This window comes from Stegodyphus dumicola, chromosome 4 (assembly GCF_044657685.1).
Source record: "Stegodyphus dumicola isolate Sdum_Otavi_A_Nest chromosome 4, ASM4465768v1".
NCBI lineage: Eukaryota > Metazoa > Arthropoda > Arachnida > Araneae > Eresidae > Stegodyphus > Stegodyphus dumicola.
Genome location: NC_140771.1, coordinates 158,087,994 through 158,113,537, shown reverse-complemented (window position 1 = coordinate 158,113,537; position 25,544 = coordinate 158,087,994). Strand labels below are relative to the sequence as shown.

General features: G+C 32.0%; 2 protein-coding genes across 14 annotated transcripts in view; one reads left to right on the top strand and one right to left on the bottom strand.

Annotated features, from left to right (window-relative positions):
- wapl (cohesin release factor wings apart-like) overlaps positions 1 to 1,884 on the bottom strand; it is a 96,923-nt gene extending 95,039 nt beyond the window's left edge. For both annotated transcript variants that reach the window (XR_015040808.1, XM_085815652.1), the window contains exon 1: positions 1,624 to 1,884. The gene's annotated coding sequence lies outside the window, so the exon portion shown is untranslated. The remainder of the gene's footprint in view (positions 1 to 1,623) is intronic.
- Positions 1,885 to 2,468: 584 nt separating this feature from the next.
- The window catches only part of Tim9a (translocase of inner membrane 9), a 39,222-nt gene continuing 16,146 nt past the window's right edge, over positions 2,469 to 25,544 (top strand). Inside the window, exons 1-3 of one of the 12 annotated variants that reach the window (XM_085815651.1) lie at positions 2,469 to 2,601; positions 16,765 to 16,832; positions 22,376 to 22,471. In XM_085815651.1, coding sequence (XP_085671777.1) covers positions 16,785 to 16,832; positions 22,376 to 22,471 — 144 coding nt within the window. In that variant the 5' untranslated portion in view covers positions 2,469 to 2,601; positions 16,765 to 16,784. The other 11 variants (XM_085815645.1, XM_085815647.1, XM_085815648.1 and 8 more) reach the window with 11 other exon arrangements.

The window sequence follows — 25,544 nt, the reverse complement described above, 5'->3', positions numbered from 1 at the left end:
TTGGCGATTAACGAGACAACTTGGCGATAAATGAGACAACTTGGCGATAATACATAGGGTACCCTTAAAACAACTCTAACAAAATACTTTTTTACAAATTATATGTTGACTATCTTGATGACATAGGCCAGGGCAGACACAGTGGATGTTAAAATTTAAGAAGCAGTGGGAGGCAAAATCTTAGAACAGGAGTGACTGCACCAGGCAGCAAAAAGTCTAGCACTGATCATATACGAGACACAAAGCACTGCCTGGTGAATTCAAGATTGGGGAGATAATCAGAAAGAATTATTTGGATCAGATGATATCCCACTACTGATTTAGAATTTCAAAAATTGTTAAATGCGATTTGAAGATGATAATTCTGGAGATAATTGACAGAAGAATCATGATTGCTAGATTGTCTTTAGTACATATGAGTAAATTTTATCAAAAGAATGTAACATAAGAACAAGGATTACTTACAAATCTGTGTTATAAATTATTATGAAGCAGTTTTTGGCATCCACTAACATGACAATATAATAACTCTTCATTCTTCTTATTCAAAAAAATTCAGTTCCACGAGACTTCTTGGTTTTCCAAAAATGGAACAGATTGAAAGTGAAAACATTCAGCTTTCTAAGTAAAACTATGAAAAGCAATAGGGAATACTGAACACAGTAAAAAAAAGACATTCTTGCAAAAGCTTTAGACATTTTGGAACTCTTCAATACAGTATTCTTTCAGGGCTTTCATTAGCCACTTTGTTATTTTTACAAAGGAAAAAACATGATTGTACCGATTTCTATAATAATTCTGTAGCTTTCTGTCACCTAAATGTAGGCTTTGTTATCCAAGCCAAATAGCAATGGAACAGCTACAGACCAATGAATAGCACTGGAATTGATGTTTACATTTCCATGGATATTTATTGATTGATTATTGTGGAAAAAAAATGTGTCACGTAAGATTCCTAAAATTACACATTATTTTGAATAACAGTATATATTTCCTCCCTCAGAATCAAAATAAGTTATTTAATGTAAATAAACAATAAATCAAGGTTGCGAAAACATCTTGAAGAAATTTAAATAGCAGAACACGCAACACACTTTAAGTTAAAATTGCTTCTGTTTATGAACGCAAAAGTAGTAACCTCAGATAATTTAATGTTTTTCTAAGGAACGGAAACGTAAACCTCGAAATGTACTCCCAATCTAAAGTAATATTAAAAGAAAAGCATTGTTTAATGGCAAAAATATGGTGATAAAGCATAGATAAATAAAGTCTAAGTTTCCAAATCAGTTTTAAACTCCCAGGTCCGTAAAGCAACACTAACGCTTCCTGATGTAAACAAACCCAATGGCTCAAAACAAGGACAGAAACCAGAAAACACGGAATATATTTCGTTATTATTTCTACTGCTACATCAATCGATACCAATACTCATAACATAAATTTTATTGCACTATAATAAATTTATATACAACGCTATAAAAATACATATCAGATTTACTAAACCCACTGAATCCTCAGTTTTAAATCCCCCCCCTGTATGTAACTACAATTACAACTGATAATTATAATGAAATTTATATAAATACATAACGCAAATATACAAAGCATTTAACAGTTATTTACCTCAGAGACCATGAACGTCAGGCAGAAGCTTCCTATGTAGCTAGCTTTGTAGAAAATGAACTAACTTGTCCAAAACAAATGACTTCATTTGAAACACAAAAATGTAAAAACAAAATATTGCCTAAAACATTTTCACACTATCGTCATAGCTGTTAAAGAATCCTTTAATGTCACTATCAGTTACAATTAAATGCAGTACAAATTTTAAAATGACAAGTTCCACTAAAAAGTTCAGTCAACGTTGCAACCGCCATTATACTGACCTCATCTACAAGAAGATTTATGATTACGATTATATTTCATCGATACACAAAGCTTATCAATACGACTAGCAAAGAAGTATTAGTGAGTAGTGGTGAGTAGTATGCTGCTAAGAACTTTCTATCTTGAAACGTTCACCAGTCATAAAATTATAATTTAATTCTTTTTATTATGAAATTTTAACGATCTTATAATTATTAGCATTTAAGAAATGATAATAATATTTAGGCTAAATTTAGAAAATCATTAGATCTCTAATTCTTCAACATTTTGAATGAGAAGACGATTTACAGAACTTACGTAATGATTTACAAAATTAAATTCCAAATAACGACCTTCCCTGTATGCGAAGGTGACGATAGACACTTTACGGAATCAAATTCATAGCTAGGGAGTTACAACTTAACCAAGTGGAAGACTTTTGTAAAAGTTTTAAGAAAAGCATTGAAAAATTTGTATATCATAATTATAAAGTTTAGGAAGATTGAAAAATGTATAGTAGAACACAATAGCTAATACCAGGAGCTTTTCAATAAATAGACAGAAAAGCTCTAACTCCTTTCCATATAATAGTCTTTCACACTATTCGTATTTCCTATCCTTCGGGCAAAAAGTCTTAATATTAATAGAGAACAAACGGCAGTAAAAATTTTTTTTATTGTAATATTCTTGGTTTGAAAGGCATGGTGTAGTAATTATATGCTATTGACATACAAGGTTTGTTCATTGTAATTCATAATGTTCTACTGTTTTAACTTTTATAAAGTAAATAGAAAATATCTATTCAAAAAATAGCTCATGAATTTAATTAGGTTATTGAAATGTAAGATTTTACATCTTTTAAGCAAAAATATTTTTTTCCGTTTTTAATTTCTCCCGGCACTAAATTTAAAATTCTGCTGTTGTAATATAATTTTCTTTTTTCAGATATACTTCAGTTTCTTATTACCAATGTTTTAAAATTTTTGTTAAATAAAGTAATTGATTAAAACCCTTAAGTAGTTTTAAAATTTATAAAAAAATTTTCCTCTGATTTCGGCATTAATTTTAATTATTTTATTCTTATTATGTTTAAAATTCTGTTCATATTAGTCATAATCTTTAAATTCTGTACACTTTTGAATTGGCTTGTACTTGCATGCATTCTTAAACATGAAATATATTTTTGAAGCATTTATTTTAAATTAATGGTTGGAAATATGCATTTCCCTTATGCAAAGTCTCATGCTGCATATTAAATATAATAAATTTTTGGGGGAAAGTGCAGAATCACCCACTGCTTCGTGCATTTCTCAAATTCGCCAATTTGAATATAACAGGTCAAAGAAATGCACAAACTCGGTATCCAAACTTGGCATGGCACACTCCTTTGACTTTGTCCATGTACACATCGATACGCACCATATAAGTGGGCGATTCTGCATCAACTTGAAAATAACAATTAAAAGGATTGCACAAACTCGGTATCCATGTACACATCGACCTATTTTCACTTTTAAAGAAATCAGAGAATTCCACAAACTTGGCATTGCTCACTTCCTTGACTTTGTCCATGTACGCATCATATAAGTGGGCAATTCTGCACTTTAGCTAAATTTTTATATGCTTTTTACATTATAAGCACACACATGAGGAAATTATATTCCTATTATGGATGCAGATATAAAAAGAAAATCAGGACTACTTAAATTGTTCATAACAGTAGTACATTAGATAACTCATAATAGAACATTTTGGATAGTGCGGGCTTTTCATGATATTTTTCTTCCTCTCGACTCGCATCAAATGTGGGGGGGAGGAGAAAATTAAGTAATGTTTTGATTGTAAACAATGGAAATTCTTTTATTCTTGCTTAAATTTGAATTCTGCACTATCTTATAATGTACATTTTGTCTATATTTTCTTTTTCAACCCAAAATTTTTAATGTTGTTTTGTACTGTGATATTTTTTGTAAATTTGTCAGCAGTATCTTTAATAAAATATTATTGTTTTATTATATACTTACAGAGAGAATTATAAATTCAGTACTAAGTCAGAGATCCAAAATCATTGAGGTTTTGAACAAAAATTAGGGATGGCAGAATTTTTAGAATTTAATAAAGGCACTGAGTAATGGAATTTTAGTGTGACACAACAACAGAATTTAGAACTTTCAAGCCTTAAATTTTGGCTGGCAAACTGCATAGCATGTGTCTTAACTACCCCCACAACCACTCAGGTGCTGAAAGTGTGATTCTGGCCAACGTCATTGCTACCAAAGATAATAAAAAGTGAGGTGCTTATGATAAATTAAAAAAGTAATAGCTTATACATCTGATAATGCAATTCAGGAATTGAGTCACAAGCTTCATTGGAAATTTTTTTCTGCTGCATTTGATTGTGCAAATAAGAAAATTCGGTACTTTTCCGTTTCGCCGGCGCAAATCTTGCCAAGCAGACTTTATTGGCGACAACATACAGTATACACATAAAAAATATTTAAAAAAATGTTAGTTTTAAGAATTCTTTTTTTAAAGGCATAAACATTTTAATATCGCTTAAAATTTTATAAAAAACCGATAAATAAAGACAATAAATTTGTAAAAAGACATTAATTTAAGAATTTACTACGCTTTCATGGTTCAACATCCTGATTCGCCGGTTCATATCACGTAACCCCAAGCGATCTCATCTCACGTAAACTACTCTCTACAAAAATCTAATGCTCTCAGTAATTATCTACATTAATTTCAAGTTAAATCTTAATTTGGAACACAAGTTTAAATGCAAGAAATATTTCAATTCGTACGAATAGCTTACTCAGAAATTATGTAAAACTGCAGTACTTTACTTCGCTAATGCATTCTCATTAGAATTGATGAATTTAACTCTTGACTTTACCTTTTCTATATTTTCGGCTTCGGGTAAGCGCTGTCATTGCATCCTAATTGATTTAATTACCAAAAATGACCTTGGACATAAAACTGAACTATCTGATAAAAATTCTATGTAATTATATGTCAGTATTGAAAGAAACAATCAATCTGATAAGAAAAAGCTGCGACTTGTTTTGAAAATGAGGCGTAAAAGGTTACCATCGAGAATATTCCGTTTGGCATCGGTTGCACCATTATTAGCGACTTTATCGCTTGCGCCGGCAAAACGGAAAAGTACCGAAAATTCTTATATGCTTAGTTTGTTTGTTAAACAAAAATAAGTGCAAAAAATCATTTAACTATTAAATTTAAAAAAAAATCCAAATTGAATTTTGAAAAAAAACCACTTCACCGCTTTGCATTGTCATTAATAAACCATATACAGTCAAAAGTCGTTAATCCGGACTCGTCGGGACTTCGACGATTCCGGATTATCGATTTTTCCGGATTATAGATCATCAGTTTAAATCTCGTAAGATGGCATGCAGAAATTCTAAAATTAAAAATATGAAACCATAATTTATGAAATAAAGAACAATTATGATCTAAAGGGTATCAAAATTTACAAAAAAAAAAAAAAGCTTAATATTTATTTGTTTACTTTATTAAACATTTCTTTCAATGTAAGTTGTTTCGTTTTATGTGATAATACTTTCTCTTTAATTCTATAAACAGACATAATTTCTTGTTCAGTACAAAGTTCCGTTGTTCAAGTCCCGTAGTTGCTGTGCCGAGAATACCGACTGACTTGTCAATCAAAATTTTTTCGTTTTCACTAACCTCTCTGTCACCTTCTTCATGTCTTTATCCATTTTTTGCAGCAATTCCACTTTTTGTTTGATGGACATCGAAACATACTTTCATTTTGTAGATCCTTTGGGAGCTCCAGCATCGGAAATTCTATTTGACATAATTGAAAGTTCAAGTTTACTTTTATAAAATTGCTCTTACAGTCTGCAAAAAATAATAAGCCGCATTCAATTCAAAGATTAAGGAACAACGCAATCATCAACATTAACTGAAATAGATAATTAGATAATTTTAGCTTATACCGTCGGTTATACATTAAACGTGCACGCGAAAACGTATTCTGTGCTTGCGCACACGCATATGCACAGTCGTAAAGGTCTTACGTGCATGCGTAAACGCCTATGCGCATGTGTCAACGCGGTGCATGCGCAGAAAGTTTTTAGCTTTGATGTCCAGATTATAGATCATTCCGGATTATGGGTGTCTGAATTAACGACTTTTGACTGTATACAAAATTAGAACTCAATAGCTTATCATAAAGTAGATTAAAAATCAATGACAAAGTTCCCTTTGCAATAAAACACCATGAGTGAACTAAATAAAAGGTTATAAAAACAGTAAATTGTTAGATTATTTTATGAAATGCTTTATATCAAGAACTGCAAACTTCTGTACATATATCAACTTTAGAAGAAAGAAAAAAAAATTCTCTTGCTCATTTAACACATTCAAATTTGTGTCTTTTATAGTAATAAGGGAGGGAGAATTAAACCAACGTATTTTATTTGAGGAGTGAAATTAATTAAAATCATTGTTATATTCGTAAATTTACATTTGTGAATTACCATAGCTCCGCAAATTTACAAATAGAACCTTCAGCTTAAGTTTAAAAATAGAAAAACTATAGTAATGTATTTATGCATAACTGTTGTGTCAAAAGTTTAAAAATAGAGACTTCTTCAGCTGTACAGATGTTACTTCTGCAGCTTCTACAGTCATTTGCACTTCTGCAGCTGCAAAAGATTCTATATTTCAACATTAAAACTATTCCTGCAAATTTATGAATGTTTTGCAGATTCTTGTTACTTTAACTTCTCCAATAATCATTATTCAGCATGTTATTTTAACTCAAATCAAGCTACTAATTCAGAAGACAAACAACAAGATACTTTATTTATTCAAATCAAGATACTTTATTTATTCAAAAATAGTCACAGAAGAAATACACATTAAACTTTATTTTATTAATCTTATTATTAAGAGTCTGCATTTGCATGTCTCCATCCAAGTGTTCATAATTTGATGTGTATGTAGACAAAGATAATGAATTATAAATCTTCAGTATAGATATCAGAAAGTGTAGAATGATGTCTATATGAACTTTAAATATGAAAATGCCAATTAACATGTATATTTACAAATTATTCAAAACAAATTAATTCAAAACAAAAAAATTTATTCAAAACAAATGTAAATATATTTGTTGCTGTTAGTGATATTAGAATGCTTTTCTTGACTGATTTATTTCCAGAAATCTTCCTCGAGTTTTATTACTTGTGTAGTTGTATCATATTGCAGTTTAGTTTGGTAATGCATTTTTTTTTTTTTTTTTTTTTTTTTTTTTTTTCAATATTAAGTGTATCTGAAATTTTTATGGCTGTTATGTTTTATCTTTAAACTTTTTTTTTAAAGGGAAAGATAAATAACACCTAATAATATTTTCAAGATCATGAAATCTGGCCACAGAGTCTTCAGTCACCTCTTTTTGAATTTTTGGAACATATTTTTCAATGTTTTAATTTTTATGTTTCTGTAGATGATCAGCCATATTTAGAAAGTGATTAAAACTAGTTTGTTGAAGATCTTCTGTTAGCATAATTTTTTTTTTTTATTTGTTAATATTACTGGCCATTTCAATTATTGTCTTGTTTTATACTGTTAGTTCTAAATTTAAATCAGTACCTTCTGATTATTTGCACACACTCTTCCAAAAAGTAACCAGCCATTGGTGACTAATTTTTTGTCAAACTAAGATGCAAATAGCAACACCCACTAGTAAAATGATGGTGAACTAAAAATTCCGTAAAAGAGCAATAATAAATGCAGTTTAAAAAGAAAAAAAAAAATCATAAAACACCTTTTTCAAGCAATCCTTATGTAATGTTTTTGTGCTGTTTGCCCCATGTACACAGTGAACTGTTTTCACTTTAAAAAAAAGTCAGAAGTTATACTAATTTAGCATTGTACATGCTATTGTTATTCCCATGTATGTTGCTATCAAACTTTGCTTTAAAAAAGGCAGAGAATTGCACAAATTCAGTATCCTGCATTCTAACACTTTGCTTGCAATTATTCACATTGCATTTTCTGCAAGTGCATAAAATTCGATCATTTAAAGACAACTTTATAGAAGCAAATTTTTTTAAATGCCCTACTTTTGGACAAAATGCCTTATTTCTGAAGAAACAATGCAGTTTTTTTCATCTGCAAGCAAACTCCAAAATCCCATTGTCATTGATTACAAGTGTTACGTTTTTTCTAACACCAGTTGTTACGTTATTTTCTTCCTTCACGTTCATACGAGGTTCGTGTGGATTTGGAGTGAATAACAACGACACTTGATGAAGTATTGAAACACACTTTATTTTTCCAATATTAATCAGGACAGCTCCAAAACACTTTTACAGTCATTGAAGATCTACAATAAACACGCTGGCACAATCATCGACACAGCCTTCACACTATCAGGCTATAATGGTCGAAACAGCTTCACCACAAAGTACTAGAGTACAGCTCTCGACTCTGCTTGGTCGTTCTTTGAACTCCACCTACTCTTTGGACTCTCCACACTGCAACTTGCGATGCACTCAATAACACACAGAGCACGACTCCCAACTCTTCGGTTCAGTTGTTCTCAGAGCTCAACATGCTCTCTTGACGATGCACTAACCGCGATATACTAAGAGACTCCTTCGGTGAACTCGACGACCCACTCGGCACTCGCTGGCTGGCTGTCAACTTGATCGACTCCCTACAAACTGACTAACTATCTCGCACTCTCGAGACACATACACACTGACTGCGGACCAGCAGGGTTTATATATAGCTTTTGGCTTGTGTTCAAGAACATTCTGGGTTAAACTGGTAAGAATTCATTCCATAAGGTTCTCCATCCGTCCATGGTATATCACCAATTTTGTTGCCAAATGTGGCAACCCTGCCTTCTTTGCTATTTTATGGCAACCCTTCAACTGCTTTCCGGGAAAGCCATCTTACCGCGCCTGTACATTTCGTAGCACAAGAAAAAGTAAATTAATGTCAAATTTTGAGAACTGCTGCTTGCATGTACCCAGGTTGTGACATAAACATATTTTGTTGATGTTATATGTTTTCACATCACTATTTTGTGACATAATGTGTATCTCATGAATACTTTTTCGGAGGGTGCAGATAAGCAGAAAAAAAAATTTTAAATCACTTAATTTTGATTTAAAATCTGTAACAAATGCTAAATCATGGAGCCAGGCTTCATCATTTAAGTTAGCTGATTCTTTCTTGCCTTTTGACAGCTGTTTGAGGGAAATTCCTTGAATGGAATAAACAATTTTGAAACCATGTCATTTTTTATTTAATCTTTTTCTGGCTAACACTTGTTGCTGAATTATAGAGAGATAGCTAGAAAAATATGGATTATTCAGGTATGGCAAAGCATGCAAAGGCTGTCTGCCTAAAAGAATGGATGTCTTCATGGAGGACTTTCTAAGATAAACTCGCTCTTATTCACATTACAGATGGGTAATCACATTACACCTGGAGCCAACCCATTTGGCTGGAATCAATTGAGGTCAAGCTCCCAGCACTCGGCGGCCCTATAAAAAACTTAAGCATTCTTTAGCATGTTATAAATTCATTTGTGCAGCCTATCATTGCTTCTGCTTCACCCGTTGTTTCTGAAAGTAATTAAAAAAGTGGTAATTACCATAATTTCCGGAAGAAACGCCGCGTTTACGTGTTTAAAACTTAAATTTTCAGCGGGTACGGCGTTTAGGTGCACTAAAAATAAAATATTTCCTACGATGGTCATTGTACATAGTTTGGATGGCCTTGTCATTGTGCATAGACTGGTGCTGTTCCCACACAAAAGACCACTCAGTTGCTTTTTGCGAACGTTATTTTGTTTACATTCTTTCCCTCGAACGGACCTACATGCCTTATTCACCCTAAACGAGATCTCAGAACAATAACATTCTCATCAGTTTGAATAGTCTCTCTTCTCTGCTATTCGATGAATCTTCCAGGACCCATCCTCTCTCCACCCCTGCCTTTTCTGCAATTTTTTTCAAAGGCAGACACGACTCCACCTGCCTCGCAATAACGAACTCTGACGTATTTCCCCTTCAGCATGAATGGATTTTTCTTGGCATTCTGCAAATACAGATCCCATCAGTTTGGGTACAAGTACTTGTTGGATAGTTTTTAGGTAAGAAGGGAGCGGAAAATTTTTGAAAATGTCTCTAAACGGCACAGAAGCTATACATTTCTTACCTTTAATTTATTTTTGAGTTATGGTTTCATTTCATGCATTTTTCTTAACTGGTATGTCATATATCAGGACTTAATTTGAGTTTTTGCATCTATACAGCCCACGACGATGTCACGCGCAATTTAATCTATTGCGGCGTTTACGCTGATGCAGCGTTTCTGTGTAATTTTAATTTTTTTCCTACCATTTTTCTCGAGTGCGGCGTTTACGCTGATGCGGCCTTTCTTCCGGAAATTACGGTACAAATTAATGAACAAAGTTTTAAAAAGATTTATGTATATCTTTAGGCCTCTCTTTCAAAGAAATAATAAACAATTATTACCTGAATGTATAATCTTAAAAAGTTATATGAATAAAAAGAAGTAGTTGGGCTTTGTAACTTATAAGGGTCAATTCGTCAAATTGAATGGGAAAACATGAACATCTATTAATGTTGTTACAGTGGTTCTCATATATTTTCGCTCGTTTCCTCACCCACCACATCATAGTATTTCAAGATAGATCTTTAAGTGCAGCAAAAATGTTTGTCTTGTTCTTAGTAAAAACTTAATCTGATATTTCCAAGAAAGTTTCTTCTATAAATTTTGTGAATTGTTCAAGTTTTTTTTTTTTTTTTTTTTTTTTTTTGCTAACATAGGGTTTATTTAGAATGAACCTATAAACACTACACAAGATTTCGACATAAACTTTTGAAAACGTTTTTGTTGAGCTCTTAATTAAGTCTTAAAATTCCCAATTCTATTTTTCTCAAGTCACTATTTTGTGGATTATCTGTTTATATTTGTTAAAAAGTGCTGTCTAGATTAACCTTTTCAGTAATGGCTATGGCAGCATTGCATATTAAACAACATTGATCATTTATCATTGTGAAAAAGTAATTAAGGAAAATGATAAGCTTTCAATGCTTTTGCTTTACTGGTCATTAAATGCTCTGCTTTCTTCATTTAATTTTGTGCTCTTATAATTTGACATGATGGAGAGAAAAAAATAAGATCAAATAATATCTTTGAGAGAGTGTATACCTGCTAGAAATACAGTAAAACTGTATACTAATAAAACTGCAGAATAAGTAAAACAATAACAATTAGATTTTCACAGTGGCCCGTAGCAATACAAGACGGGACTGTTACAAGCACGCACGGATAACTACAGATTTCCAACTCAGCTTTGTACAGAGCAATGCTGAGGCGTGGGGGGCAGAGGGGGGAAAAGTAGGTACAGTCAAAAGTCGTTAATTCGCACACCCATAATCCGGAATGATCTATAATCCGGACCTCAAAGGTACAAACTTTCTGCGCATGCGTCGCATTCACGCATGCGCACAGGCGTTTACGAGAGCGCATAAGACCCTTACAGCTGCGAATATGTTTGTGCGCATGCGCGTTTTATGTGTAACGGAGTTATACGCTAAGCTAAAGTTATCTAATTCAGTTAATATTGCAGATTGCGTTGTTCCTTAATCTTCGAATTGGATCCGGCTTATTATTTTTTGCAGACTGTTAGAGCAATTTTATAAAAGTAAGCTTGAACTTTCGATTATGTCAAATAGAATTTCCGATATATATTTACTACAAAGCGAAAGTATGTTTTGAAATCCGAAATCTGTTTATCAATTTCACGCTGCTCTGCGGCAGAGGGGGGGGGGGCAGAAACGTCATTATTAGATTATGATAGATTAGAAAGATTATGTCAAATAGAATTTCCGATATATATTTACTAATATGTAATTTGTATCTACAAAACGAAAGTATGTTTTGAAATCCGAAATCTGTTTATCAATTTCACGCTGCGGATTGGAAGTTGATCTATCAGCACTATCCTTATCTTCAGAGCAGATGTTTTTATTTTATTTGGTTTATAATTCCGTACTAAGTGTAGTATTTCATCTCGATATACTCCGTCTTTGATATGATTTAAATCAAGTTCCTCGTCATTATAATTCGCTTGCGATAGTGAAGAAAGTGACCCAGAGGTTATTGAAAACGAAAACATTTCGATTGACAAATTAGTCGGTATTCTCAACACAGCAATTATAGGACTTGAACAGCGGAACTTTGTAACTAAACAAGAAATTATGTCTGTTTAATAGAATTAAAGAGAAAGTATTATCACATGAAACGAAGCAACTTACATTGAAGGAAATGTTTAATAAAGTAAACAAATAAATATTAAGCTTTTTCTTTTTGTAAATTTTGATACCCTTTAGATCATAATTGTTCTTTATTTCATAAATTACGGTTTCATATTTTTAATTTTGTAATTTCTGCATGCCATCTTACCAGATTTAAACTGATGATCTATAATCCGGAATCGCCGAAGTCCCGACGAGTCCGGATTAACGACTTGACTGTACTTCCATCTATGGAAAACCACCAGAGCTGCAGCATTCTAATTGATGTTACTCTGAACAGCACTTTATTTAATTTTATTAATTTTCAAATTGTCATAATCTATATAATTAAATATTAAGTAATACAAGATCTAGGAACTGCACAAAGAAACTCATGGAGGCTGCATTTTCTGGCCTGTGTTATAGTTAGTTACATTCAACACTTTTCCAAATGAGAAGATGCTTAGAGCTGTGTTCAGGGTTCGTAGCGGTCCTTACAAGTGCTTATAAGTCCTTATATTTGAAAATAAAATATAAAGGCCCTTATAGGTGCTTACTTTTTCTTTAAAGCCCTTATTTTTTTTAGTGCTTTTTTTAATCCCTTTTTTTTTTAGTGAACACGCATTTCTTCCCCGTACCAAGGCCGAAACTAAATTTATATGCAACGTCAGATGGTGAATCATACTCCCGGAAATTGCTTTTCCCCTTTTCTCTGCATTAACGTAACCTATGGTACGCGCGAGAGTACAGACAGGTGCACGTCGTTCTATTGGTCAAAGAATTGCGAAAACGGTAGAAAATTCCGGTACATTCGGTATTCTTTTCCTCCCACCCAAATACTTCACACGTTTGGATTTCTATCAAGATTTTAATAATTTGCATTCTCGTTCCGCGTGGTCAGTTCCTATTCGTGTTTATTACGATCGTTATGCTTATATTATGAGTATATGCATGAATATTTATAATAATATAGTTGCAGTAACTGCTGAAGTATAGATAAACTTCCAAAAATGGGTGTGTTTTTACACAGATTAGCTTTCTAAGGAATAATATTCGGAATGGCTTAAATAAAAGGAAAGTGATCGAATAGTCAAAATAATTTCTCTCTCTCTCTCTCTCTCTTTTTTTTTTTTTTTTTTTTTTTTTTTCTTTTTGCCAATACATTATGCAGTACGGAGGTTGGGAGGTTCTCCCCTTTCTCGGCAAAATCTCTAATATTGAAGCAGCAGACTTTTTTTTTTTTTTTTTTTTGTCACTGTCCAATCTGGATTGAATAGAACTAAATGTTTTTGCGGTCTGCCCAACCGAAGCGAAGATTGATTCTATTCCGGAAATTTAATGCAGTCTGTTGAAAATTAGAATCAGAAACACCCCAGATTAGTAAGTCTCTTTCTTTTCCTTTATTTAGTTCTTTATTCTTCGAATACCGGCAGCTGTTGATTCCGATTGCGTAATATCACATGTGGAAGAATTACGCGGCACGTATTGCGCAATAACGTTTGCGGTATTTTTCAGAGATAATTAATTTTTATGTTCACTCCGAGATTTGTTTATGAACACTTAAAAGAGTTTTACTGTGCTTTCGAAGCAGAATATTTCTGAGTTCTGTTGGTCTATTTTTATATGATGCACATACCGAAATGTCAAAATAATTTATTTAGCCGAGAAATCTAAAGAACGGCTACAATCTCCCCCACTCCTCTTTTTCCAGTTACTATCCCGAATATTCGGCAATTTCCGAGTATGTGGGTTAATTAAGCTTTCACTGCTAAAGGATGACTGCTTGAAGCAATTTCCCATCTTCTGATTTCAGAAATATGCCTCTTTTTTACTTAAATTACTTTGCTTGGAATATATGTTAAGGGAAAACTGTTATGCAATGAAAATTTAGAAAATGTTCAGAATTTTGATTTAAGGTAAATTATTTAAATATTAATATGAGTGGAAAAATAAATTGTATTTATTATTAGGTGCCAAACGAATACAATTAATATGGCTTATTATTTATTTTCTATATATTGAACTGAAATTTCATCATTAAATCTTGTAATATAGTTTAGTTCTGCATAGTTTTTTTTTTTTCTCTCATTGTAAACTAATTCTGTAAATTGAACTGTCATTTAAAATTAAAAAAAAAAAAAGTTAATTGTTTTCCGTGGTTGAGGTAATGCTTATTCTCTTAATAAATATTGCATTGCTCATATTTTAAATTACAAGTCTAATTTTTCTTTTAAGGTTATGCAGTTGTGTATAATGTAATTAGACAGGTGCTTATTTTTTCCTTAAAATGTGCTTGAAAAGTGCTTATAGGTGCTTATTTTTTTAACTAAAATGTGGCTATGAACCCTGTGTATTGTTTTCAAAACTGCTGCAAATAATTTAACTTTTTATGCTTGTAATAATAATTGGAAGGTTTACATGCTTTGTGTCACATCTTAGAAAATTATGTTGCTCATTTTTCTTTTTAATTGAAAAATTGGCCTTATTTGGGCGGTCCTTGGTCATGTTTTCTTGATGACAAAAGAGACATCCTCATTTTCATTTACTGATTTGTTCTGCTTCTTATGATTTCATTTGCTTCTATTTGGGATTGTTCTGCATATTATTGTTGCCTGCTATTTTTTCTGCAATTTATTGTTTAAACATTTGATAATGATAACTGGACCTAAGTATAATTTAAGAAATTTTTGCGGATGGATCCAGAAGTTATGGCTGTTTTTCAGGAGTTTTGTAGTCAGAGGCATAGCTAAAGATTTTGTGCCCCTTTCTGTGTTCCAAGGATGGGAATAATTTCATTCTGAAATGTGTATCATCAATATGACACCCCCTGGATGCTGCGCCCATGGACGGATGTCCCCCTTGCCCCACCTTAGCTATGCCACTGTTTGTAGTCTTCTAAAGGCTTCTAAATGTTAGAAATTGGTTTGAAGGTAATAGAATGCTGAGTTCTTTCTGAATAGCAAACCTTTCTCCCTAAAAAGTACCGTAATTTCCGGAAGAAACGCCGCGGCGTTTACGTGTTTAAAACTTTAATTTTCAGCGGGTGCGGCGTTTAGGTACACTAAAAATAAAATATTTCCTATGATGGTCATTGTACATAGTTTGGATGGCCTTGTCTTTGTGCATAGACTGGTGCTGTTCCCACACTAAAGACCACTCAGTTGCTTTTTGCGAACGTTATTTTGTTTACATTCTTTCCCTTGAACGGACCTACATGCCTTATTCACCCTAAACGAGATCTCAGAACAATAACATTCTCATCAGTTTGAATAGTCTCTCTCCTCTGCCATTCGATGAATCTTCCAGGACCCATCCTCTCCCCACCCCTGGCTTTTCTGCAATTTTTTTCAAAGGCGGACACGACTCCACCTGCCTCGCAATAACGAACTCTGACGTATTTCCCCTTCAGCATGAATGGATTTTTCTTGGCATTCTGCCAAATACAGATCCCATCAGTTTGGGTACAAGTACTTGTTGAATAGTTTTTAAGTAAGAAGGGAACGGAAAATTTTTTGAAAATGTCTCTAAACGGCACAGAAGCTATACATTTCTTACCTTTAATTTATTTTTGAGTTATGGTTTCATTTCATGCATTTTTCTTAACTGGTATGTCATATATCAGGACTTAAGTTGAGTTTTCGCATCTATACGGCCCACAACGATGTCACGCGCAATTTAATCTATTGCGGCGTTTCTGTGTAATTTTAATTTTTTTCCCGCCATTTTTCTCGAGTGCGGCGTTTACTCTGATGCGGCCTTTCTTCCGGAAATTACGGTATTTATTAAACAATGTGAATAGCAAGCAAAGTAGTTATGCGACAATGCATGACATCACCAGAATATATTTATGGCGCAATCCAAGGATGCACACACATGTGGCAGATGGAAAATCGAAGTGTTTTGTGTTGCCTTTTGTATGAATAGCAAGCAAAGTAGTTATGCAACAATGCATGACATCACCAGAATATATTTATGGCACAATCCAAGGATGCACACACATGTGGCAGATGGAAAGTGGAAGTGTTTTGTGTATTAGCATGACAAAAAATATGTCGACTACTTTTTGAAATAGGGGTCTAGACATTCGAAAAGTACCAAATATTCTCAATAACTGTTATGGTTATTTTATAGTTGATGTTTTGAAATGGTGTCTATCAAATGCTGTGAAAGTAGTATGATATAAGAAATTATTGTTGATCCATGTAATTATTTATGTAAAGTTGTTTGTATTCTGCTAAATAAGAAAGAAAATTATAAAATAAGTGGGGAAATAATTGTAGAAATTGATGAAATTTTATTTATTGAACCATATTGGGATATTTTGAGTGATTTTTGTTGCAAAACAAATGAGCATTATAAATTAATATAAGTTTTATTTTAAAAAACTTGCATTTCCTAATGAAAATTGATATTAATAACCAGTAGAGTAACATTTGGGTTATCTCTAAATGTAAATAGCATGAAGATGTCTATTTTATTATTAAAAATTGGTCAAGAAGAAGTTAAAGTAAGAAAAGTACCGAAAAATTCAGCTTATAAAAAATTTTATTTTAAATTATAGGTAAAAACTGTCAAGTTTCAATGTCTGGCACCGATGAACAAGTCTCCGAAGCAGAGCAAATCCAGCAGGTAAAAATATGTGATTTTGAAATTGTTTCTGATAATGCTAAGTAATTAATTATGCAAGTTTAATGTACATATAAAAAATTGGTGTTTTTAATCTTTTTAAGGAAAAACTAACAAATATGGAGTTATTAAAAATATTTATGGATGACTTCAGGAACTGGTACTTCCTTATTGTTACAGCCCAGGATTATTGGCATAATAAAGTTTATGTTTACTACTCACATACATTTTATGGCTGCCATGTTTCTGCAATTGCTTGTAATATGTCATCAGAAACACTTTCTTATTCCAAGAACTTTTGCCATGGATTAATCCACAACATAAGATTCATGATGATGGTAAACAATGCCTCATTGATTTCTGTTAGTGAAGGGCCATAGCATTGCAATGTTTTGTGTATGAGCAACTGTTATTGGATCAGTAAAATGAAATTTGTGGTTCACAATAAAATGTTTTGCATGCTTTTTTCAGTTTCTCTGTTTTATATGCTCGCCATCAGACTGTTTCGAACCCGAGTAAGAAAGAATTCACCTGTGTCTCAGCATAACCTGTGAAATATCCAGTATTGTGAAAAAACCCTGCCTTTGTTTTTTCTGCATACAGTCAGATTTTTATGTATGTCCACAATTTTTCAGGACTGCATATTTGCTTATTTGGTTGTCAAATTAGATGTAGAGAATACACTTCCTTCATAAAACTATTCCAGCCAGTAGTTATATTTTTGTAAAGATTCAGTTACTTCTTCCATTTAATCGGCATCAATTCCTCTGCTTAACAGCAAATAAATGGCTGTGCTGTTATAAACAGTATTCTGAAACCATTTAACTAGCTGTCAAAAATGTTTTTTTCTTCATTTGCATCCTTTCTTGTTACACCTCCAAATCCTTTAACTCGTGTGTAGTTTCATTAATTGGCCATTTCTACATTTTCAAATATAAGCTGAAATGTATTTTTGGTTGATCTTTACATTATGGTAACTTGGCATTTTTTTGGCTAAAATTTGGCGACCAACTCTCCTACAGCAACCCTCTATTTTTTTTTTCCCGCCACCATTTTGTCTTCACGAAGTAAAGACATGTTTCTTTTCTTTTTATCTACGGAACACTTCTTCCAACAATCTACTAGCCGAATTACACTTATGCTAGAAATTTTATCTAACAAAACTGCTTAATCATGACAAATATTTACTGCAAAATTGGGAAAAAGTGCACAATACCATACTCCTTACGCGTTTTTCAAAATAACACATACACATAAACCATGTACACGCCGACTTATTTTTACTTAAAAAAAATCCCAGAATTACACAAAAATGGCATTGCGCACACTCTTCACTATATCCATGTACACTGCTTTTTTCTCATAAATTAGAAAAATTTCACGAAAATGCATAACAATTTTCTGAATCTTTAAACCCGGTAAAAAGAACATAAATGAAATTACCTGATCGCGAAAAAGTACATACCCTTTCCAAATATGAACATTTCCCCGTATAAAATAAATAAAATATCCAAAAACTTTTACCTCTACATTATCTATTATATTACAAATGTCACTAACTAATTCATACCTTTACTTCATTACAAATGGTTACAAATACTTAGTGTCAAATATTTAAATTATTTCCATGCACGTTTACGCAAATTACTTTACTTCCACCTTACATTTAGAACAATGCATAAAAATAATATCCTCAAATAATTAAAAATACTAACTTACCTATTCTTCTTCAGAATCTTGATTACGTGTCCGATAAACTTTTCTTATTTCTGTTTCAGAATCTTTAAAATCATACTTATAGTTCACACCAAGGTACCAGGTAAAATAAATAACTTAATTAAACATCTTTACTTCTATCTCGCACATCCTTAATCCTTAAAGAAACACTTATTACTACGCCTTTCAATCCCACTAAATACCCATTTCGAATTCACTTTAGTTAGGGCCATGGGATCCAAAAATTAACGAACACTGTTTCACACAACACAGAATAAAGGCAAATACAAAATTTCCAGATTTTTTCCCGATTTCCCCCCTTTTCCGATTAAAGAACCGTAATTCGTCCATTAATATCACATGATCTCTCATTTCCCTCACACAAAATAATGCGTAATCGGAACTGAGTACTGCTCACATTATTACCAAAGTCCCAGGTAGTAACCTTTATCGCCTCCAAAATGTCGCCAAACTACTAGTTACCATATTGTAAAGATCAGCCGTATTTTTCTTGCAAGAAACATATAACATTTTTCTCAATTCTCAGTCAATTAAACATTTTAAACGATTAAAAAAAAAGAAACAACATAGAAACGTGGAATACTCGGAGCTGTTCTCATGGCAAGAGAATAGTGAATGGTCATCAGTTGTTAACACGTTTTGGGAAAAATGGAAAATACATTAATACTATAGAGTTTACTTGGAACTTTTCTCATCAGAAACAAACTATAAATGATCATCGTTGGGTCTGCTACCATTTGAAGATAGTTTGCATTAGTGATTTTTTTTTAATAATCTTGCTGCCATTTACAAAACAGGGACCATTTGTAAAACGTAATAAAGAAGTATCAGTGTATATAAGGATGTCCGAACTAAAAATGCTGCACCTTCTTGAATTGAATTAAATTAAGATAAGCTTGTCTAAAATGTCGAAATATATGATTTAATAAAAAGTTATCAAAATTTACCTTTAATTTTGATTGACCTTTTTAAGCATTACTTTGTCTGAAATATAGAAAAAAAAGAGTTTTATTTTTCTTGAAATGCCTAATATGTAAAATTTTTCTTTTAATGTAGGATATTTGGTTAGTCTGTATTTTAGGGTACCTCTTGGATTATCTAATAGTTGCTTTTGATTATGTTTTAATATAATTCAGATATACATGAATTTGTTTCTGTAAATTTGTCATTTTCATTTCTTCTGAATTCTTCTAATTTTTATTCTCATGAAGTGTATTTTTATTCTCATGAACAGGTATATAACTAATTTACATATTTGATCAGAGTTGACTAGAGTAAAATGAAAGTACGAGGAAATTAATATGGTGATTGTATTAATTAGCATAAGACCTTATGAAGTTATTGCAGATGCTGTGCTTATAGCCCTCAGCATTTAAGTGACAAAACTACTGAGCACTGGAGATTCAACCAAGATTCAAGTTTGGTGAATGGGCTGGCTGCATGAGTTTTCATGGTTTCTTCCATGTGTAGCATTAAATCAAACCAGTTTCCCTAAAAACAACCTCTTAAAGACATTCCTCTTCTTCTTCCATTGAATGCTTTACCACAATCAAAGTAATATTTGTTGTGTTTGTTATAGAAAATGTAAGATTATATTGTTGCTCATATTTAATATTGTAACAATAAAAAGATTTTACATTGAAGAAAGTCTGTTACTTGATGTAATTTCAATTAATTAATTGTGTTTCTCTATGTATTTTTTTAAGTAAATATTGTAAATTCAATAATTCAGATTTCTGTGTGCTTTTTAATTTTATTTGTTGTAAAAATACTTAACATTAAATATTGGTTGCTTAAATTACTTTTCACTGTTTGTTGGACAGAAAACATATTCTTATTTTAATAGAATGATGTAAGATAATTTTCTGAAAGTAATGTCCTTTGACAGCTACAATCTTTTCCCACTTTTTGGGTAACAAATGGCTTCCATGATAAAAAAATTCAGATTCTTTTGTGATGACTCATTCATAGAATGTGCTTTCAAGATCGTTAAGATGTGAAGTGTTGTTCAGAAAAGCCATGCTGCATGGACCAAAACAAATGGTAATTAGAAGGGGCGATATCTGATGAATATGGCTGATGGGATAAGAAATCCCATCAAAGTTCCTTCAAGATTTACTTCACTTGGTTTGCAACATGAGGTTTGGCATTTTCATGAAGCAGAATAACTTTGTCATGTCTCTGAGCATATTGTTGGCATTTTTCTTTAAGTGTGCGATTCAAATTGAGTAATTGTACTTCATAGCATTAAGTATTCACTGTTTGACCCAGTTGCAGCAGCTCATGGTACACCACACTGACTTGATCCTATCAAATGCACAGCATAATCTTTTTGCCTTGAATATCTAATTTTGAAGTTGTTGGTTCAACTCGACGAGCTCATGATTTCTTGCACTTCTGATTGTCATAATAAATCCACTTTTAAAACTGGCAGTGCCAATGCTTCAAAGACAAGAATTACCTCAAATTTTGTGTTTGAAGCAACACTTCAAAAATGGTTAAGCATTTTGTGATATCTTTTTCTGACAATTCATGTGGTATCCAGTTTCCAAATTCTTTAATCAACTCCATTGCTTTTAAATGCTTACTAACAGTTGATGCATCCACATTTAGTGTTTCAGATAACTGTATAAGTATCTGAAATGAATCTTCTGCCAGTAGTGTCTCTAACTGTCAGTCATCAACTTTTTTGCTGATAAAAATACATTTGTAACTCACCTCAAAATCATTGTCTTTGAATCATTGAAACAAATCTCTGCATGTTACTTCTGACAAAACATGTTCTCCATATGCAACGGTAGCAAACAATGACTTTCTGCAGCAGATTTCTTGAGATGAAAATAGAAGAATAGCACTTCCTACAAATGCTGTTTTGTAGGTACAAAATCCAACATGTTCAAGGCACAAAATAGGTATGTTCTTTTCACTCCATTCAAAAGTCACACAAAGATCTGAAAGCCTAATATTTCTACTGTTATATACATCTCATGTCGCTGGCCACTATGATGTACTAATACAACTACTGCCCTCATTGCATCAACAACAAGAATAAATTCAAGCTGTCAATACATACCTTATTTCCTCACATATTTTACCCTTTTTTACTAATTTTTGCATCTAAAAATTGAGAGTGGAATGCAGATAATTTTATTTCCAAAGAACATGGTTACAGATAGAATGTAACAAATGAAATATAGCCATGGATAAACTGTGAGTAACCATTGCAATATTATATCTTTAAAAAGAAACCTACACTTCAATAAAAATACATAGTAATATTAACATTACAGTATTTAATAACATATCTTCATTTCTATTTTCCTGTATTTTGAATCTCGCTTGTTCTAATTTTTCTCTTTGCTCTTCCTTAGACCTAAAATCTTCGATAAATAATTTAAAAAGATGAATGACCAACAGAGTGTGCAAAATCGTAGTCTGTATGCTAGTTCATGTTTGCTTTGCTGTCATGGGTCTGCTCTTGTATTAGGCTAGCATAAAGTTCAACGGTTAGGAGGGAAAAGTTTGGTGGGACATTTGCAGATTGATTGTGAGGGTTCGTCTTTATTAGTGAGACAAAAAGAATCACTGCATGCACTTAAAATTTAGGGAAGCTCATTCTTTAAATGCATTGATGAAAGGGTAAATTGTACGAATATTTTTTTAACTTTTAGAACCTGGCACTAAAAAGCTAGAAGGAAAAATTTGCATGGAAATATGATATTTGACCTGCAGTTATAATCATCTTTTTGATTTATTATGCTGTAATGATTTTTTAAAATTATTTTTTAATTTCTTTTTCCATTTTCTAGTTTAAAGAATTTCTGATATCCTATAATAAACTTTCAGAAAGATGTTTTCGAGACTGTGTGCATGATTTCACTGTGAGACATGTTAGAGATAAAGAAGTAAGTTTGTTTCTGTATTTTTGTTTGTATGTACTGTCATCTTTCGATTAACCAGGGTAATACTAAAAATAACATCCATGACTAGCTCCAAAATCGTGATTAATGCAAGGGCAGTTAAAAGAAAAAAAAAAAAAAAAAAACAGGAAATGATATAATAATTGACAAGAAAGTATTTTTAACAATTTGCTTGTATTTTCAAGTAGTTTAATCTGGAAAATAAGTACGATTATGTAAGTTAATCAGTATTAAAAAAAGAATTAACATTAAATACGGAAATGATAAACATATTAGAAATAAAGAACATAATCCATAAACACCATTAAAGAACAATATTTTCTATAGATTTTGAACAAGGTCATGGAATCAAACCCATTTAAAAAAATAATAATTTCAACTTATGTTTTTTGGTCAGAATTTGTCTGGCAGACATCATCTGCCATGCCACATGCCATTATCTTGCACATTTTTTTTTTCTCATTTTTAAACTTGTTATAGACAATTTTTATTTTACACTGATGGTTTATTATAGTATCTTTTCCATCATTTTGCAAAAAGCTACATATTTCTAGAGACAGGGTCAGTCAATTTGTAATCAGATTAAGCTGTCTTTGTGATTAACGGGAAGCTGATTGTATTGTTGCATACATGTACATTTTTCTAATGAGGTATTGAAAAAACTAGTGTTAAGTTAAATTTTAATGAGCTGAAATTGAAGAAAGAAGGAGAAAAATTCAAGTGTAGAAAATTTGAGCTGATTAAATTTTCAACAATTAATATTTAAAAATTAATGAGGACTTTATGTAAACATGCATCTAAATATATCTCACAAAACTAGGTGAAGTTAGTATGTTAGTATATTTCTACTGTTATATACATCTCAAGTATATTAATAATTAATTTTTTGTGGCACATAAAAATATTCAAATATAATTAAAATGATTTATTTCATTATTATGATTTTTAATAATGATATTTGAGCAAACGAAAATGGGGAAAATGAAGGTGGCATGAAATATGGGTTTAGTGGAGAATTAAAATGTGTATCATCTGCATTTGAAAGTGATAGAAGTTATTAAATGATTTATTTGCATATGAAGAATATTTTTCTTTTAGAAGTGGAAATATAATGTAGAAACATGAATATAAAATAAGTGATTTTGGCTTATTGAAAAAATATTGTATATAAAAAAATTAAGCTTTATTTGGGAAAAAAGTAATTTTTTAATACATATAGTTAAACCAATTTCACATATTAAAATCAGTCAATATTTAGTTTTAAATTGGTACTGATCATAGAAAAAGACTGTGAGTTGTCTTTTTCTATTCTGTCTGTCTGATTAGACTATTCGGTACAATACCATTTTAAGGGCCGTAAAAAATCGCCAAACTACTGTTGATGCCAATGCTGCCAAAAATAATTATGGTAACCCTAACGTAAGAAAGGAAACATAATAGTAAATAACTATCTAAGATTATTGTTGTAGTTGAAAGGTTAATTTCATGTAAATACACTTTTTGGTACTTTTCCTTTTCTTTGGCACAAACCTCGCAATTTCCGTTTCTCCATCACAAATCTCACCAAGCAGACTTTATTGGCGACAACACACAGTATACACATAAAAAATGTTAACAAATGTTAGTTCTAAGTTCCAGTTTCCGGATGTACAAAATTGTATTTATGGTTCACTTTGAAATGTTCAAAACTTTCCTCTTCCAGTTTTTCAGTGCAATATGATTTCCATGAATCGGAATATATCCTAATTCCTTTTTTGATATTTTCCTTTATGGCCTCTAATATAATAGTCATGGACCGATTTGGCACCTTCACAAGGAAACATTTGTTTGTTTCACAACAAACTCCACCAAAGATCCACTGCTGTGGTAAAATACGTTCTGTGTTGTTTTTGAGCTTCGTGAACATATTTTCATCCACTTCAATGATCATACCACATCCTCCTATTTTGCGTTTTTGACATTTATGTAAAGAATCGACACAAACATCTCGTATGTAGTTATTCCAATCTACAACGGTACCGTGACTGATTTCCAACTGCTTTTCACACCATTTAACTGAAGTTAATTCTTCACTCCAACCATAAATAAATCTTACACGCTTCAAGAAACTCAATCTCGAAGATTCAAACCATGTGCCTTTCTGTATACTTCTTTTACTGCGGCAAGTTGAAAGGTTGTAACGCCATTGAATGAATTATTTCAATATTATAATTTAAAAAATTCTATGTAACTGTATGCGAATATTGAAAGAAACGATCAATCTGATAAAAAATAGCAGCAACTTGTTTTGAAAAAGTGGCGTGAAGGGTTATCAGCGAGGATATTCAGTTTGGCATCAATTGTACCATTTTCGGCAACTTTATCGCTTGCGCCAGCGAAATAGAAAATTGCGCTGGCCAAACGGAAAAGTACCCATTTTTTGGTTATTATAATTTATAAACAAAAGGCTAAACATAACTGAAATTAAACGGGAGGTATAAATTTTTTTATGTTTTCCAATATAGCAGAGAATATTTTAGTTTTTTTTTTTTTTTTTTTTTTTTTTTTTTTGTGTGCAAGCAAGTGTTTCTACATAAACTCAGACAAATAATAATCGAAATGTTGTCGAAATGCTTTTATTACGCTATTTAGCACTGCCCTACAGCCAAAGACTAAATACAAAGAATATGTATTCCACAGCTACTGTTTTTCTATGACACTCACTTTCGGGGTTCACAAAATTGTAGTTGTGATTGACAGTAAAATGTTCAAAACCAGCATTTTGCAGTTCATCCGACTTGTATGATTTCCAGCAGTCAGTATAAATAATGCTTCCTTCTGTGATATTTTCTTTTATAACGTTCAATAAAGTTTTCGCCGATCGATGTGGAAAAGTGATTAAGAAGAAAGAATCATTTGATTCTTTGCATGATCCGCTGAAAACACATTGTGGCGGAAGAACTCGTGCAACATTATTCTTTCTTCTACTGAAAAGGCTTTTGTCTAGTTCAGTAATTTTGCCCCATCCACCAATATTCAAGTTAGGCTGATTAAATAAAGTTGCGGCACACACCTCACG